This window comes from Ambystoma mexicanum, chromosome 14 (genome assembly GCF_040938575.1).
Source record: "Ambystoma mexicanum isolate Mex_15411 chromosome 14, UKY_AmexF1_1, whole genome shotgun sequence".
In the NCBI taxonomy this organism is placed as follows: Eukaryota; Metazoa; Chordata; class Amphibia; order Caudata; family Ambystomatidae; genus Ambystoma; species Ambystoma mexicanum.
This window is the reverse complement of record NC_090940.1, coordinates 447,579,875-447,598,937: the sequence shown is the minus strand read 5'-3', so window position 1 is coordinate 447,598,937 and position 19,063 is coordinate 447,579,875. Positions and strand designations below refer to the sequence as shown.

The 19,063-nt window shown below is 44.3% G+C and overlaps 1 protein-coding gene across 3 annotated transcripts in view; it reads right to left on the bottom strand.

The window, feature by feature from the left end:
* KTN1 (kinectin 1) overlaps positions 1-19,063 on the bottom strand; it is a 3,101,875-nt gene that overhangs the window by 692,157 nt on the left and 2,390,655 nt on the right. For all 3 annotated transcript variants that reach the window (XM_069637667.1, XM_069637665.1, XM_069637666.1), the window contains one exon: positions 1,093-1,182. In XM_069637667.1, coding sequence (XP_069493768.1) covers positions 1,093-1,182 — 90 coding nt within the window. The remainder of the gene's footprint in view (positions 1-1,092; positions 1,183-19,063) is intronic.

Below are 19,063 nucleotides of genomic sequence, written 5' to 3'. Positions count from 1 at the left end.
ACGTTGTGCTGTCATTTTCCCCTCAATCCTACCCTCACGAACACTTAACCCGACAAGACGTCAGAATTTCACAGCATACATAATGGCAGATACCTAACCCCATGCCTACCTACTTGATGTTTATGTCTTTGTTCACATTCACCTCTAAGCGTTTGCTGCCCTCCAGTCTTTGCAGTCAAAGAATGACTATTCTACAAAGTATTCTATTGGAGAAATTAAACACTTTTTCAGGCTATAAAAACCTGTAATGCTTCAAGGACCTGCATAAACACATCTCAAGTCCATCACAGGGACACACAATAATATCCATTTAGCTCTCTAAAAACATGTTTCATATGAATATGCCCCATGTATAATTTACCCTCCAAAATTCTGCTCTCCTACTCTTTGATGTACTTTTAGCTGGATCAACATTCTTCCAAATTATGACCAACACTATCCTTCTCCATGTAACCAACCACATCTCTGCTTGTTTTACCTGTATGCTCTCACTCCCATCTCAAAACCCTTTCCCCATCTTATTTTCCTCCGCAGACCATGGTCTCGATACCTTAATGTCGAATAATGGTCTTACATTGGTAAAATTGTTAAATACCACAGGTATAGAGACTATTCGCCAACTTTCCAACAAGCCCCAGCACTTTGATACCACTGGTGATTTGAGACTGTATAACATATTTCTAACATGTGAAAGTCTTTATCCCTTCATTTGCTTCAAGTCCATGAAAGTATGATGAAACAGGCCTTCAGTGGGCGCTTCAAGTATATATTTTTGTTAGCATGTGCTCTTATATTTATTTAAGGACTTGTTCTAGATTCCTATCACACATATGAAAGGCAAGTCACTACTGGCCCTTCTGGACTTGTACATTATTAATTGTAGTTGAACTATAAAAAATTACAAACAGATAATAAAATAAAACAAAATAAAAATGTTAAATCCTTCTTTCTGGAATTCCTAGTGGAAATGCTCCATAAATGACCAGAAGAAACCACCAGCAATGATTTTGCATTCAAAAGCATAATTATGAAGAGTACTCATTCTACAATCAAAACAGTACAATTCCTGAAAAAGAGGCTGAATGATATTACCAGGCTGGAAGAAAGACACACGCGAGGAAATAGTTTCTGCAACATTTCTTTAGTTTCGTTCTCAATGATGTGCACATGTTCCTCGTTCACCTGTGCAAAAAGATTAAAAGCGGAAAAAGGACAAAATCACATATTGTTTTTTAGGTTTCTTCCAAAAGCTACTTCTACATTTATAATGTGCATGCCACACAATTTTAGACTTTCAAGATTCAACCATGTCTCAGACAAGGTGCAAATTGACAGCAGATTCAAATTAGTTGTTCACACAATGACATTTTGCAATAAATACTCGAAGCTGGGGTAAAAAAGCAGAACAAGAGAAGAAAATGCATACATAATTTAAGGCCCGTTCTACCATTGAAATAATTACACTTTTTGAGATGGGTGCCAAGTCATTCTGTTCAATTTAGAAAACAATAAGATGAACCAAAAGATAGTACAATGAGACTTGGAAAGCCAAAGAAAATGGCCTCTCAACAGCCCAAGATGTAACCTAAGAGCTACAAATATAAGGACTGCAGCCAATGGCAAGTTAATTAATAAAAACAATTGGATTTACCCTCCCCTTCAACGCCATCTAATAATACTTTCTGCATACTCTGACATGGACAGTACCATGGCCTTTTCACAGGAGGGAAGGAGGGTCCCACATAGGGACCCAATTCCTGTTCCCAACCCCTGTGCCAGGATGCTAGTTTGCAGACACTTCACTACAACCTTACCTCACTTTCAAGATACTTGCCAGTGTTTTTCTGTATCTTTTAGATCATCCAGTGCAAAAGAGAGGCCAGACCGAGTTCCAAACTGCTGTAAATATAGGAGCCAGAGAGAACGAAGCGCGCACTGGAGCCGTCTGGAAATCAGAAGCAGAAGAGCAGCAATGAACAGCCTCCCTACCTCTCTTCGTCTTGAGCCGGACCTCCTCAAGTTCTGGAAACTCCTCAAGACTTTCCTATTCTCTTCCTCTTTCTCTCTCCCTCGCTAACTCCCTATTTTCTGCTCGTTTCCCTCCCTCCTTTCTCATCCCCCCTGCTCAGTGAGCTAACTGGTCGCCTGGTGCACCTCCCAAACCTCACAGGTCCAAGGCTCCCACACCAGTCCTGCACTTGCCTCTGGGCCTCTGCACTAGTCCCTGGCACTACTGCAATATGCCCCACAATTGGGGCAACCACCCTGCACTTATCCCTGGCCCTTGCTGGACTGGGCGCACTTCCTGGTCTGCACACGTACTCAGCCCTGAATGTTCTAGGGCCAGCAAGTCTGTCTGCCTAATCCTCCCTCTTGTCTCCCCCCACCCTTCCCCATTTTGGTCATGCTCAAGCATAGGCACATTAGATGACCAACCTCCAAGCATTCTAAATTGTTTGCCAGACCAGTACTCTAGTTCATGCAGTTCATGATCTGTTTGTCTTATTTTCTCCCCTCACCCTCTGTCAAGCACTTCACTAGTAGTATGCTAGTTATTGTTAGATCATTTGGAATCTTCAAGGCCCAAGAATGACTATTATCCCTTTGTTCCCTTCCTGCCTTGATGCGCTTTGAAACACTTCACTTGTGTATAAGCGCTATACAAAAACAATTACATGCATACCCCGACGCAATCAAACTGACAAATGGGGATCACATATGTGGCAGCACAGCAAAAATCAGAGTTTTCGGATTAAGCATGCAGGCCTGCACAGTGACTCCGGGGGCCACCTAGACCACCAGGGACTCTGCGGTGAGGGTGGGCGGTAGACCTACCTAGCGACCACTCTGGGCATGCTCCCGAACCTCTAATATTTGTCTTCCCACATCAGCATTAACTACACCCGGCGGGCCCGTGTGTGGAAGTGGGCAGTCCTTAGTCCCCTTTTGAAGACCTCCCCATGCACATACACATACACATACACATTCTGGGATAGGAAAGTAGGTACGTATTGGGCAGGGAAAGCTCCCAATTCAGTGCAGAGGGAGGGAAATGTAAACACGGTACATGAAACATTAAGTGTGGGTTATGCTGGTGAGGTCAGTACTGGAGGAAGACCAAGAGACCAGCAGGAGGAAGGGAGGGAGTAGTGGCTTGCAGAGATTTGTGAAGAAGCACATAAAACCATGAATGGCCCCTTCATATGGATTTGGCCCATACACCACCCTTAGGCCAGAATTATGTCAACTCATTTGTCACCCGATTGTCTCGCACTAGAGAACAAAACTCACTTTACATACAAGCCTCATGATCTCTCAACTGAAAGCATAGCTCCTTGAACATCTTCCCTATATACAACCTAAGATGCAGCTTCCCCAGCACAGCCATCCTTTGTCTGCATCCACTCCAACTTCCGCAGGGATCTTCAGCTCTGTCTGCATCCCAAAAGATGAACTCATTCCCTTTCCAGGACACTTGAAGCTTAGCTGTTCGCAACAGTCCTGCCTTCACTTCAAGTGCCAGGAAGACTTTCTTTAGGGAATTCAAAGCCCTTCTCTTTTATTCGGTTGCCAGTGCCAGATCAGGGAAGAAAATAATGTTATGTTTCTGGTATTTAAGGAAACCGTTCGCGCTTGCAGCCTTCAGGATTCTATCTTTATCCCTGGTATCTAACACTTGTATTACCAGTGTCGGTCGCACCTGGGAATCTCTTCCTTTTATCACAGATGCCACTTTTGATTCTGAAGTACGTTTCTATATAGAGCAGGTCCTCCTCTATCTCAAGGGACAGAAGCCACAGAAGCCAGTCTGCAGCAAACGAGATTGGATCATCCCCCTCCATGCCGACCGGGAGGCCAAAAACTCTGTTCTGCTTCACCAGGGTCACATTTTCCAGGTACTCTAGACTTTGCTCCATGGCCCTATGGACCTTTACCACTGATGTCATCTCTCTTCCCCGGCGGTCCACCTAAGGGGATATTCGAGCACACTGTTGGTCCAACTCTGTGGTTCTTTGCTCTACGGTGGATGTCCTGGACTCCAATTGCACCACCTTTTCATTCAGTTTATCAAACTTGCCCTCCAGGCGAGACATTGTTTTCTCAATACGACCAAAAGTTGCCATCACAGGGTTTCTTGAGGGTGAGGGTGGTGTGGACACTTCTTGACTGGATGGAGAATATTTTACTGCCACTGTGCGGGGAGCAAAAAAGTCTGAGACTTTATCCTTCTTCTTTGATTTCCCTGTAGCCATTTTGCAGAATACCAGAGCGCAGAGTGTTTAACTGGTCTGAAATCTCTACAACGTTTGGGGTAGACAGAACATCAAACAACCCATTAGTCCTGAATAGAAGCCACACCATCAGTGTCTGCAGTGTCCCCTCGGGGCAGACCTTGAAAGCAGAGTCCCGTCTATTCAGCTATCCCACCTCTACTGACCCAGTGTCTGTTCCCAGGATCTAGTATCACTAAAGCATTTTGAGGCATGGTGCTTACCGCTTTGTAAAATGTCATATCCCGCCTAGCGCTGGCCCACAGCTGTTCTCCCTTGGAGTTAGTTCACAGTTGACTAGACCCTTTGCCTGTGTCTGCACTGGGGCCGGCCACTCATCCTGCCGGTTCACTGTGTCCCCTCAGTGGGACCCTTCCAACGGACAAAGGTTCAACACCAGAGCTCCTCCTGGCTAGCTTTGGGTCCTCGTAACCAGGGCTGACCAAGGAGCTTGCAGGGACGGTGACTGTACAGACTCCGCCTCAGCCTGAAGCGTTGAGTAGCCCTCAGCTCCCACCTCTTCAATGCCGGTTACCAGTCAGCAAACCTCATGCCAGACACTCCAGAGCTAAACGTCTGTTTCATTCAGCCACAGAGTCTCCCACCAGACCCACCTCCGTTAATGACGTATGAGTGTTCTACGGAGGGCCAGAGATATTGCCGGGTGACTAGAAAGGTTTTGGTTTGACCGCTAAAAGCCCCAAATTCAGGCGGCCATCTTGTTCTCTGCACCACAGCGCCCCCTTATTTTCATTTTTGCACGTAGGACATGGGCATTTGTACAGCACACATATCACAGAGGCCCCAAAGAGCCTGAAAACAGATTAAAACAGGACAAGAAAGGTGCAAAGACTTAGTTGAAGACTATCAAAGAGCCAATTGTTTCTGCAAGGACTGGAGTGTGTGGAACCCTTACCTATACCAGGAAATCCCGGATTGCTGCTCTGACAAAACAGGAGTCTTGTCCTAATAAGGAATAAGCGCATTACAGTTTGGTGAACGTATGCAGATATGCCCATGTAGCAGCCCAACAGATGCCCACAACTGATACTCCTCAGCAAAGGCAGATGTAGCCATAAGGCATCTGGTAGAATGAGTCCAGAGACCCACATGAACTTCGTTATTGGCCTGATCATGCCATTAATAAATGCAGAGGACAATCTGAATGGACAGTGTCTGCTTGATTACCACTTTCCCCTTCATAAGCTCCAAAATGTATTAATTCAATATCAATTTCTCCTTATTATATTTAATATATGTGCTAGTCCAAAAGATATTTTCGCATTAGATCAGGTTATAGTTTTCAATAATATATACTGCCCATATGTCTTCATTAATCGGCATCATCTAACTTTTGGTTTTCACTCAAACTTTTGACTAATGCCCATAACATATGGGACTTTTTTGCCATGATCATCTTCCACATATTTTTCCACTGACCTTGATCCCTCTTTTTCTGATAGCTAAATTAGCCAGTTTTTGTAATTCTGTAGTATTTTCTAAATTTGTTGCATATATTCTTTGGGGAACTAATTACAACATGTAATTTTTGCTTTTTCTTTCTTAATTGTTTTTATTAATCTCCCAGTCGCAATCCTTCATTCCGCCACAGTTCTTCATTATTAATCTTTGACTTCTTTGAATTGCGCACATTCATCATCAACATATGCATTCAGATTTAGTGAAGATGCCCTGTCAAAACTTACCATATCTACTTCTAGATTCCTTGCATAAATATATTTAAAAAAACGTATTTTCTTGACCAATATATTTGATTACCCTTTTCACGATTTAGATTGCAGAACTTCTTTCAACATATGTTTTACACAATTCAAAAAGATTGATCTTTACTGAGTAATAGTTAATTGAAAAGGCACTGAAGTATGCATATCATTTCCTGAAATGTCTCCCTAGATACTTCTGTGTAGCATGACTATATCGTGTGACAAATCCAGGGTATTCGTCCACTCTCACCAAGGTGGAGCCACCCCCTTTGGGACCAAGAAGGTGCGTGAGTCTGCTAAGCTTAATACCCCTTAGGGGACAGGGCAAGCAGGATACCACTGGGGGCTAGCAACCTCCTTTCGGGACAAGGGTCTCCTTGAAAGGGATATCAGTAATACTCCCTATTCTGAAGATACCAAGGTTTTCGTTAGCTAAATAGGATTTAAATGTGTGATGACCTAAAACTTCCTTTAAAACTGACGAGTATGGTTTATGACCCTTTTCAGACATCATCCTCAACTTGGGACAGAGAATGAGAGATGGGCCCATCCCCCATTGTGTGGAAGATAAATACCCAATCAGCATTGCCCTGGGGAGGAGAGACGCCAGCAGAGTTGCACATGAAGAGATACTTGCTCATCGAAAGGTGTTGCAGAGCGAGGCGTGCACACACCTGGTGTGACAGACCGACCCACAGCCAAGCACAACAAACCTGCCATGGCCTGGACCGGAGAAGGCCAGCCTACCACAGTATCCCGCAGTGGAGAACACTGGAACAGCAGAGGAGCGACATAACACGAAACCAACGGTGAAGCCCCTCAGGAAGACGGCTAGAAAAGGGCACCAGTTCCATCAGACACAGAACACCTGGAGGAAGCTCGAAGGAAGAAACCTTATCGACCTAGGCTCAGTGGAACACTGCACGGACACAGAAGGTACAGGGTCACCCCACTGAAGCATTCAGCCCGCAAGGTGGGGTGAGAACAACCTGACCCCCAAGAGAGAAACCAGATTCCAAGGTGAGGTGAGAGAAACCAGAGCGCAAGGAGAGGTGAGAGAAACCAGACCCCAAGGGGAGGTGAGAAGAACAGAACCCCAAGTTAGGGTGCGAGACCCAAGACGGCAGAAGGGATACAAATCAGGAGATAACTGGAGAAAGTACCACGAGAATCCTTGGTGGGGATCCCAAGGAGCATACCTGGTCTGGAGATTCAAAACAGGGGGATCCCAAGGGTGGACATAGATCGGAGATGGAAACCTGATTAACCTAGGGAGGAAGAGACTAACCAAAGACTGAGAAGTAACTGGAGGAGTGGAAACTTAAGAGACATTTGGTGTCCAAACTTGAACTGTGCAATGGGCAAGCAGCCCCTTTTCTGGATAAAGAGACGCCAGGGCGGGGTCAGACACTAGCCACCATCTTTTATTTTGGGCAGAGGCCCTTATTGTCCCTTAGATAAAGTTAGGTTGTTTTGTTTTTAATGGTAGGGACAGAAATCAGGCTAGAGTACGTTTCTGGATGGCAGACTTGGCTTATTTTGTAGGACATCCTGACACGCACCCTTTTAGATTTCTTTAGTAGTAGGGCTGAGAAATTTAGGGACATACTTGCTCTACCCAAAATGCCACCTTCTACATCTTCCGATTCAGACATACCACAGTAGGGACACTGTCCCTTAAAGAGACTCATTTTGGATACTGGGATTGTAAATCTGAAGAATAGAGGTGATAGAATGTTTCCCGTGTGTGAAAACCTACTGCTTTCATCCTTGCAGTGTACAGCCACAGTTGCTAGCACTGTCCTTTAAAGAGAAGCGACCTTGCAGCTTCTAAACCAACATGTAATCTACAAAACTGTTTTTTCTGCTACTTTGAGTAGCGACCCACTCACACATCAGAGGTGATTAGAAAACCTCTGTACAAAACAAACTGGGAGTTTACAGGGACTGCAGAGGCAAAGGGGCCTTTCTTATGCTGCTATCTCTGCACGCCTGTGTAGAGAAAGCATACAGAATGGGAATATCAGATGTGTTACAAGTCTGCACTGACAACCGAGGCCCAATGCACTTTTGGGGGCGGTACTTGCTGAGCAAAGCTTACAGGATCCCGAGGCACAGTTTTTCACTGCAGCATAAAAATCAAGGATGCCTGCAGAGATCAGTGCCTACTTGCAAAAATACTTTTCTTTTGCTCTGCAAGCCAGGGTCCTGCCACCTACACCTCAGAGAAACACGGTAGAGCTAAAGAGGCAGTGGGGATGGAATCCAAAATGACTGGTCAACATAATAAAAGCTGGGTCAAGCCGCTGTGAGGGGTCAGAAATGTGAGACGGACAAGTAGAGCTTTCTCACACGTAGTCATTTTATTAAATAATAAGGGTGAAATAAATGCCTCGCTGCCCCTACCTTAACATGGGTTTCCCTATCTGGAAAACGAAGACTAAAGGAAAACTCGAATATCAAAAGGTATCTGTCCCTCACACGTAAAAATACAACAAAATCATACAGGTATCATATGGCTGTTCAAACTCTAGAAATATCAGTTATATTCAAACATAGACTTTACAAACATATATTCTTGGAACCAGGGTCGGATTCCCTTCCCGAGGATTCATTCGGGACATTTCAAACTAAAGTTCAAATCAAGAATGTTTTTTTCAATAGCCACATTTTACTCCAAGTGCAACACAAAGTTATTTGCATTCCATAAGTCTTTCACGTGACACTCTTGAGTGTTTCATTGTTGAACAAGATTTATCAGTTTTCAAAAGGATTGTCAAAGTTTCCACAAGCACTTTCTTGATAAACCAAGACGACTGTTTTCACACTTCCAATACGTATTCAATATAAATGATCTTCTTTGAAGAATAATCACTTTCACATTTCTTCTTCATAAACCAAGTTTTGTCAGGATGGTTTTTACTACAGTTAACCATAACACATTATTGGACTTGTCACTTTCTTTCCACCACAACCTTCTACCACGCTGCAGTACTTCAATTATCCTATTCCTGGTCCACTAACCTCTAATATAGTCCTTTTCCTGGTATGCACGATGGCCAGGATAAAAACTTGTACCACTACTATATGTACTCTGTGGTGAGGTTTGCTCCAAACATTCCACACCTAGATTGTTCTTGTGGAAAGTTATTTTTAAAAAACTGCTTCTTGATAAAGTCTTTGACTTAACATCTGGGTTCACAATTTCTTCCACAAGGGTAAAATATACATTGATATGTTTTTCCCCACTGATTTGTTTGCCACATGCAATGCAAGTTATTTTCCTCTTCCCCTCGATGATTTCTACAAGGAGGGCTTTTCTCCTGCCACCTCTGGGTTCCTTTTACACCACCAATTAGCTGCTGGTAATGTCTCTTTTCGCAGTTTCCCTCTTTAGGAAAGCTGCTTCCCGTTGTATTTATAATTGCCTTCAATTGGCTTAGGCAATGCTGGTTGTAAAATTTCCTTTTTGGTAATCTATGGCAAAATTGCTTTAGTTCAATAGTTCAGCTGCTTTGAGCCAGCGGTCTATTGCAGAGCGCCCCAGGGTTACCTAGCGAAGGCCAACTTACTGGTCTTTCCTTGCGCTTCAATGGAACACGCTGCCGACTTAACTTCCTAATTTGTCAGGATAATTTGGGCTTCTGACAGCTCCAGTCACACTCCCGTGGCTCGAGCCTCATAGAAAGGGAGCCTGCTTTGCTCCTCACATACTCCGGTGAACGCCAATCACCGGAGGAGGACACAGAACTCAGAGAGCTTCTCTCTCCTACAGACAGCTAATGCCAACACAGCTTCCTGCTGCATGTTCTCTGCATTCAGGATTCCCGACTCCTGAGACTCTCTCGGCACCGCGTCCTGCTGACAACACAGCAGCGGTTCTGGCGTCTGCTTCCTTCTGCTTCTCTCACTACTTGTTTCTCCTTCTAATGGCCTGCACCTGAAGGGGCTTTAAATATTAAAAGTCCAGCTCAGGTGGGGGTCATTATATCTACATAGAAGGGGAAACCCCTACTTCCACTGGTGGCTGGGGATAGATACTGGTATACACAAATATTTGTTCCACCGTGAGAACATATTTATATTAACTTATTTAAGAAAAAGATCATGGGTGCGGGTATCCCTGCCAGATAATCCCTTGAAATACTCCAGGTATAATGATCTAACAAACTGATACTGTGGACAAAAAAAAAGAATTCAGAGATGTAAAATAAGAGACCATTATTTATTTAGGTCAAAAACGAGAAAAAACAAACACATGGCGTCTGTGATGTTTACAACATATAACAAAAGAGTAATGGATCAACAACCATTAATGTATACACACAGATTGTAAGTTTACATAAAGAGATTTTTTAGAACAATGCTTTGAATAAAGTCATAGTATTGCAAAGAAGTGGGGCATCCACAAAGTGTAAAGCACAAAAAAAATGAAAATAAATACTTTCTGTGAATTGATAAAATAAACATACAACTAAACAACTTAATATGTCAGTCTCCTAGTTTCAAGATTTCTATATTAAAAAATGTTTTTGTTTGCTTAGGTTAGAGTCTCTCTATAATGTAGACATCGATGTCATGGACTCTATTTTCCTAAGTTTTTTGCGTCTGCCAATTTGTTGGTAACAACAAGAAAATAATCTTATACAGCAATGTCTCGAGAGATTCTGAAAGATCCCTGATCTGGCCAATTCGGCGAGAAATGTTTATTCCAGTTCGCCTTCGTCAGGGCCTCTCCATAGACCCTGTGGGGTACTGTAAGGAACTCATGGTGGCAACAGTAAACACAGACAAGTGATCACAGTTCAAGGGTGTTTATTAAACTGAGTGAGGAACTTCTTGAGTGGGGATCTCATAAGGTGTACTCTCGCGACCCGTATGTTAGTGCTATTAAAGTTGGCAATGGTTTTCTTATTTTATTATTTTATTCTTGTGTCGCAAGGATGTGGGTCAACACGGAGACATAGAGTCCCTCAGCTCCGTTTGTAAAGTAAGCAGTAGTTTGTTTGTGCCTACACCTCTTTGCGCCAAATTTCTGATGTAAATGAATAAAAGTACGTAGTCAAGTTTCTTCAAGTATATTTTCTTAATTTATTTGATATATGTTCTGCCCATATGGATGACACGTGTTTCGGCGTTCCATTGGCGCCTTTTTCAAATCCGGGCCTTATTGAATGTAATGCAAATCTCCCTTTCCTTATTTCCGGGAATTAGTTTTTAGTTGAAGTGTATCACGGTAGTTCCAGGGTTAAATCCCACCTACAAAATTCTCTTGCTCATGCCTCCCCGATGCTTGAGGCATGAGCAAGAGAATTTTGTAGGTGGGATTTAACCCTGGAACTACCGTGATACACTTCAACTAAAAACTAATTCCCGGAAATAAGGAAAGGGAGATTTGCATTACATTCAATAAGGCCCGGATTTGAAAAAGGCGCCAATGGAACGCCGAAACACGTGTCATCCATATGGGCAGAACATATATCAAATAAATTAAGAAAATATACTTGAAGAAACTTGACTACGTACTTTTATTCATTTACATCAGAAATTTGGCGCAAAGAGGTGTAGGCACAAACAAACTACTGCCTGTTTATTAAACTGTAAATGCAGTGTGGAAAAATACCTAACCTAAACCTAAATCTAAGATAGGAACAAGCTTCGACTATCAAATGAAAAATAAAAAAAACAAAAAAACTATTGCCAAATCCTTACAACTAATTACAGAAAGAGTGTGGGATAGGGTTTTCAATAAAGTGTTCACAAATAAGTCAGGATGTGATTGCCAGGGGTCTTCCTTCCCCACATTTGAAGCACGGGACAAAGGGGATCTCCTGAGCACCGAACACGCTCAAGCTTTCTCAGCACTAGCTGAAAGTTCCGTACCAGCGATCAGGTTCTATTTGATGGTTAACTCTTTTCAATAAAAAGTCTCTTGCCTTTGAGGCCTGATGTATCCAACAAACACACACACAATTCTGCTTCTCATATACTTTGAGTGATGGCTTCACCCTTGGGTCCCCAACTTCCGGGCGTAGACCCTCCACAAATCGTATTCAATAAATCAACAAAACAATTCCTTTTCCAATGAACTTTGGGTGATAACTACTCACCCCCGGATCTCCCACAGCTGTGCTCAGACACAAATGACAAGGGGGGACAATTGACTTCCCCTGGTCTTCCAATACTTCTTGCATTGATGAATCTTAATGTCTTTTTAAACAGTTCTTCAGGCTTTGCCCCTTTTTGTCGGCTTCCCTCTAGTGGGTTCACTCTCGCCAACTTTTAAAGACAGTTCACTGTGGACACCCCGCAGTCCGGTTCACTTTGGTCAACCCACCATTCATTGGGACTTCAGGCATCGCCCCTTTTTGTTAGCAACCCTCTGCCGGGGTCACGCTTGCCAAACTTTGTAACACACTGTTCATGCGCTCATTTCATCAAGCAGGATTCATTTCCCTTAGCTTCGCTATCATCTGTCGGTCAAAGACTTTCGACGGTATAGAGGTTTTACAAGACCTCTGTATGACCACTTTGACCCCTTCTCGCCTTTTCCCAAGGCCTTCTGGTTACGTTAGTTTCTACCATCTGGTAATCGGCCAGAGTTTCCTGCATGAGCACCCACGTGGTTCTGGACTCCTCTGTTGCTGGTTTCCCCCTCTTTCATCAATAGTATCTTTCAGCTGTTCAAATAGCCGTTGGCTATTTTTGGTTCAACACAGTTTGGTTTCTTATCAACACTCCCCTCGACTCATCGGCTTTGATGAACCGCTTTGCCTTTCTTTCTCGAGTCAAGGTTGGTACCACAGAGACCAGTGTCTTTCCCCGGCTTGGTTATCAGCGGAGGAGGGTCTCGTGTGGCGTAGGCATATGCTGGAAAACACGCTGGCTACTCTTTGCGGTCTTACGATTCCTTCTGCAGAAGTTTCACAGGCTTTGGTCGGAAAGGGCAAGGTTGCTTCGCTCCTTGTCACCATCTGTCTGCGTCCTCTTTCTCCTCCTCTTGAACTGCTCTTATTTCATGTGGTCTGCCTTGCTAGTCTTGTGCTCCATCTTTTATCCCCGTTAGGAAGGGAAAGGGCCGTCAGGTGTATGCGTGTTTCTGGTCAATTGCCTGACCCTTGTATTGGGACATGTCATGTAAACGGCTCTGGTGTAAGTCTGTTGTCTTTGGAGTTGTGTGAAAGTATTTGTGTCGGGAAAAGGGGGGGGGCAGTGTTTGGGAATAATCGTTCGTGGTTGGATGGGGAAAAGATATTCAAACAAGGGGAATACCACGTCTCACCCGTCAGTGTCCCACTCCCACATGACCCCCCCATCCAGGTGATCCTCCCTCACTGGTCCACCCAGAGTAACTGGATCCAATAGCGATAGCTGTGTCTTGGCCACCTGGATGACAGATCCCCGGGGACTAGCCAGGGAGACACCTTCAGGTTTCTCCCGGTACACAGTATACGTTTTTAATCATCAACCTGGAGTAGATTATAACGTCAATTAATCAAAGGCCTTCGTAACTTTCGTAGTCACTCATCTGGTGTGGAGGGGGTGAGTGATGGACTCCAGTGTACAGCGCCCCTGTTGTTGGGGTGACAGTGGGTCTGGAGGTAGTCAAGAGTCTCACGGTGTGGTTGAAAGGAGAGCCTGGTCAATTTTCGGGGGCCTTCAGAGAGGTAGTGAGTATCCTCACTGAGGAGGTCATGTGTCTATTGAAGACACACAAAATAAAACACTATAATGCTTAGGTCGGTGATGTGTGCGCACAGAGTATTAAAAGCCTAGTCCGACTGTTAGGGAGAATTCTCTCTTTAGGCTGAATTTCCTAACCTAGTGAGTCCCCCAGCAGCTTTGCTGGATTTCTGGAGTTTGTTTTTTTACTCCTGCCAAGAGTGAGACTCTTTTTCTCCCACTCTTGGACATGATTTATGGTGTTCCTTTGACTGTTAATGTGTTTTATGGGCTATGGGGTCTTTTACTCCATAGGGTCTCATGTGTTTTTCCTATGTGTGTTACACAGCACCCTCCGTGCAGTAACACAGGGGTGTCATAGTGACCCTCCTCCATAGACTCCATACCCTGGGACTGACTACTGTCTCCCAGGGCATGTAAAGTCACCATTGGCTTTACTAGTCCCAAATTATTAACAGAAACCAGTACAAACCATCATATTGTGGACGTACTGGTCATGGCAATTCGATTGCCCCGGGGTCTGTTAGTCGAGGGGGCACGTCCCCGTCCCCCCTGATCGAGTTTTGGCTGGTGGCAGTGGAAACTACTTTGTATATTCGACCGTGAATATTTTCCTAAGGGATTTTCCCATTGTTCGAGGCTACCAACTTTAATTATTTAATTCTCATAGCCTCGAACATACCGCTGGTTTATTTATTTAATATTAATTCGCCGGTTGGTATTTTTTGCCAGGACTCTATTCTAAAATGGCGTTTGTGTTCTCTTCTGTGACTCCAACCCAAGTCGAGTCCTTTGTTCCACTTTTTGGCAGGCTTCTCCACAGAAGCCTCCAAAAGTGGTGCCACTCTGTCTGGGTACCACAGGAGGTGTGGGAGGGGGTTTATGCACCCTGGACTGAGTTACCTTGGTAACTCAAGTCGCACTCTTGTGTGATTGGCCCAAGTGGTGAGCCGGCCGGCTCACCACTTAGCATGTTTGATTGACAACTAGGCGGAGTGAATGGGGGTATGCTGCATAAAAGCAGGGCTTTGGGGATCGGAACTTCAGAAGTTGCCACAGGACCTGAGAATCCGACGAGGGAGAAGTTGAGCCGACCTACCACGACGACACCACCGGTGGAGCCCTGCGGAACCGTCTCACCACTTCCCGACGACAGAGAAGATCTCCCAGCTGGAGAGGCTTCTTCCCCTGACTGGTGGGCACAACCAGTTTTACCTTCCTTCTTCGCACCCCAGACCGGTTTGTGGTCGAAATGCCCGTGCCAAGCACCCCGGCGGCCGGATAGCCACTCACCACTGAACGCGAATCAACGGACCGCTCCTTGTACCTGAGAAACTCCGCGGCTGATTTCTTCCCTGGCAGTGCAACGGACTCCTGTCTTCCTCCACAACGAGGTCCTCTCTTCCCCCGGACGAAGCACCGACTTGCATCCGCTGCCAGGAACAACTGCCCCCGCTGGAGTCTTCTCACCACTTTAAGGTACCGTGTCCACCAGGCCTCCCTTTCTAAAGATTACTACAAGGTAATAATAACTCCTTAACCTTCTGGACTGGGTTGGCCGCCTTGACCCTCTAACTGGTCCCTTTCTTTGGTCCAACTCCTTTTTGAACCATTACAAGACTTTTGTGCACTGCAACCGTGTGACCTTGGACACATTTCGTTTGATCCCCTGAAAGTGGATCCGGCCTATTGAACTCTAACTTCACGGTTTTACTTTGCCTTCCTCCCTTGTTATGTTCTTGTAAAAGTGTTGGGATCTGTTTCAACTTGTTCTCTGCTTTTCTCTCCCTTTTAAAAAAATGAACTATTAGAGTACCATCTACGTTAAACGCTCACCGCTGTCTGAAAATAAGTGGGGCTTTACTTAAGACTTGTCTAATATTCTTTTAAGGGAGTGTATATCTTTTAGTGACTGTTTTTGAATTGCTTACTATTGGTGCCTGTATGTTTTTCTAGATGTGGTTTTAAATAAATAATTATATCTCTTTTACACCAAGCCCTGGTCAGTGTTTACTTGTTCTATTGTGTTCTCTTGACCTATTGTGAATACTCGGTATACTGCCTAACTCTTCTTGAGGGAAGTCTGACTGCTCTGCCACACCTACCAAGTGAATCTGTGTGGTACAGACTGCTACCAAGTAGGTTTACTGCCAAACAGCTGTAGTCTTAAATCTTTTGCAGTGGTCCCAGAGGGAACTGCACAGGTTTCTGCCTAACACCGACACTACACCAAAGTGCAACCCTCTGAGGTGAAAGGCGTGAGGGAGGTTGGTGCAACAGTGCGTGTTTTGGAATTACATTTAGTGCAGAGCTAACAGAGAATTACTTGCGTGAATGCATGTCCCTGGGGGAACCAGGAACAGGGACTGCTTTAGTGATGAAAAAGTGTGTTCACATAGATATTGATCATTCGCCCCAACAGTGTGAGCTTTAAATTAAATCGTATGAACTGCAGCATGTGAAGAACCGAACTTCATGACACTGCGAAAGGTATATATAGTACCAGAGGAGATCCGGTAATGTGTCACGAGTTAGGGGGATGGGTCGCTCTGTTGAGAACCTTCTTTCACAGAAGGTGGTTGTAACTAGGTCAAGTAACAATTTTGGAAGTAATCGTTGGATTAAGCCAAAGAATTGGATTCAATATCTAACTGAAAGACCAGTAATGTGTCGTCGTTTTGCGTTTTGGTTGGACTCTCAGATTGACAGTAGCTTGTGTTAGCACTAAGGGATTGAGGTGGTAAACTGGCAGGGGCTTAATAGGAGTGGAGCACAAGTTCAGCACAGTGATTAGGGCCACATTTAGTTGGTGCGGGGGCTGTAACCGCATTATCATTCTATGGATGGTTGGTTTGGTGGTGGTGGTTTGTACCTGAGCAAGGACCTTTGAATTTTAGGAAAGGGGGACAAATGAATGATATGCATTACCACATTTGTATGTGGACTATTATACGGAATTATATGTTTTGTCTTTTGCTCTTTCACAAACGGTTCCATGGCATTTCATTGTGGGATGTTTTTTCGCTGGGTTTTTTACTGCAGATTTTATTACAAAATAGTTCATCAAATTGTTTATTTTTTTATTTTGGAGGGGGGTTTCCCCCCCGATCCCCCTTTCCCCTTTAATTTTTTATATATTCCCGAAAACCCACACCCAATATATATATTTTTTCAAACCCCAAAAAAATTAGATGAGTTTTTTTGGCAAAAAATTCACTGTAAAATCCCTGCGAAAAAACATCCTGCGATGAAAGGACGTTGTGCCCACTAAACCATTTGTTGACCTTCGGGTGTGATCATTTTTTATATCTTTGATAAATGTACATTTGTCTGGTGTGAATAATTATTTTGTGTTTTACTTTATAACTTTTCTGTCTAATATTTGGTTTAAAAATACAAATGTATGGGTTTTTCATATCATGAATGTTTTCAATGTACTTATGGAACAATATGGGGACAATATGTGAATATGTAATTGGTATTGTAGCCCTGAAGAGGACCTCTGTGGGAGGTTGAAACACGTGCTGGCAACAAACCTTCAGGAAAACAGTCAAATAAACAACTATACATGCCAATCTTGGACTTTTGTTAGTTGATATTGTAACTGTAGAGAAAATAGTTTAGGGTGTGGTGCAAGTGTGTTGAAAGAGCCATTGAGTTTTTTCCAGAGAGAACTTTGTGTTAACATAAATATTGAAGTTTCACCGCAGTGACAAGAGTACTCGTCCTTAGTACCCTTTCCTCCATCCTTGTGGGCGTCTCCCAACATGGGGACGGTACCGGAAGCTTTAGCAGCGAAAAATTGAGCTTACCCTTTAAATTTAGTACAGCGAGCAAGGGTTAGGCCACAGGCGTGGGAACGCCCCAGACCCTGCCCTTTTGGCGCCTCACCTCAGTCCCCTTTTAACACATTGGATGCTTTAATACCTGGCTATGCTGAATATTTTAGCCCCTTGCATGTAAGTGGGGGAAGGTGGGTGGGACTTATGGAGGAAAGGGGACTAAGGACTATGAGTACCCTAGTCACTACAGTAACTAACTACTCATATGTCCCGCCCTCTTTCCTCCATCCTTGTGCAAGAAGCAGTGACGACCTGCCTCCACCCACTCCACCCGTTCCACCTGGGTGAAGTGTGAAAAACGGGTGAAGTGTGAAGAACGGAAGAAGTAGTTGGATGAACGGATGAAGTAGGTGGATGGAACGGACGAAGTATGGGCTTGGAACGGGGAAGTATGTGGGTGAAACAGATGAACTGGGTTGAACAGGTGGAGTGGGTGGAATGGGTGAAGTTTATGGAAAAACGGGTGAAGTGTGAAGAACGGAAGAAGTAGGTGGATGAACGGATGAAGTATGTGGATGTAACGGGTAAAGTGGGTGGAACGGGTGAAGTGGGTGGAACCGGTAAAGTGGGTGGAACGGGTGAAGTGGGTGGAACGGAAGAAGTGTGTGGATGAAGAGAGTGAAATAGGTGGAACGGATAATTTAGGTGGATGAACGGATGATTTAAGTGGATGAGACGGGTGAAACAGAGTGTATGGAACGGTTCAAGTAAGTGGATGGATGATTCATGGAGAACGAATAACGTAGAAACAAGCAAACCGGATGATGGAAGGGATAACGTAACATTTATAGATGTATTGACCGGACGAAGTGCATTGATCAGAAGGAACACTTAGAACTGATCGAACTAATAGTGTGTATAGAACTGACTGAGTACATGCAACAGATGGAATGCACGGAACAGATAGAGGCCATGGAATGGACACTTACAAAATGATTCGAGTGCATAAAACGAACAAAGTGCATAGAATGGTTGGAGTGCACGAAACGGTTGGAGTGCACGGAACGGCTGGAATGCATGGAATGATTGGAGTGCATGGAACGGTTGGGGTGCATGGAACGGTTGGGGTGCATGGAACGGTTGGGGTGCATGGAACGGTTGGAGTGTGCTCGATCTCAAGCACCTAAGGTAAACCACCTTCTCACATCTCCACACTTACTCTCTTCTTTACACCACCACTTAATTAGAACACAGCGATACTATGACACCATTCGGTATAGCTGTTCTCATACCATCACTTGCAGCATACAGCCCATCATCCTAACTAAACACAGCTGGTTACACACCCTCCAGCCTAGGCGTTCCCCTCAGGCCTAACGCAGCCAGAATCGGTCTGGATAACAACCGGCCAGAACAAACACATACTCTTAATCTCCCAACCACCACACCTACCGCTAAGAAGCAGCTATCACACGAATGCCGCACCTGCTGAAAACATATTCGGTGCTCACACTCACCTTATGACTCGCTCTCTCTCTCTACTGACTTGGACTTTAGGTTCCCGAGGGCGTTCAACCTACCAGCACCTTGAGATCATGCCAAT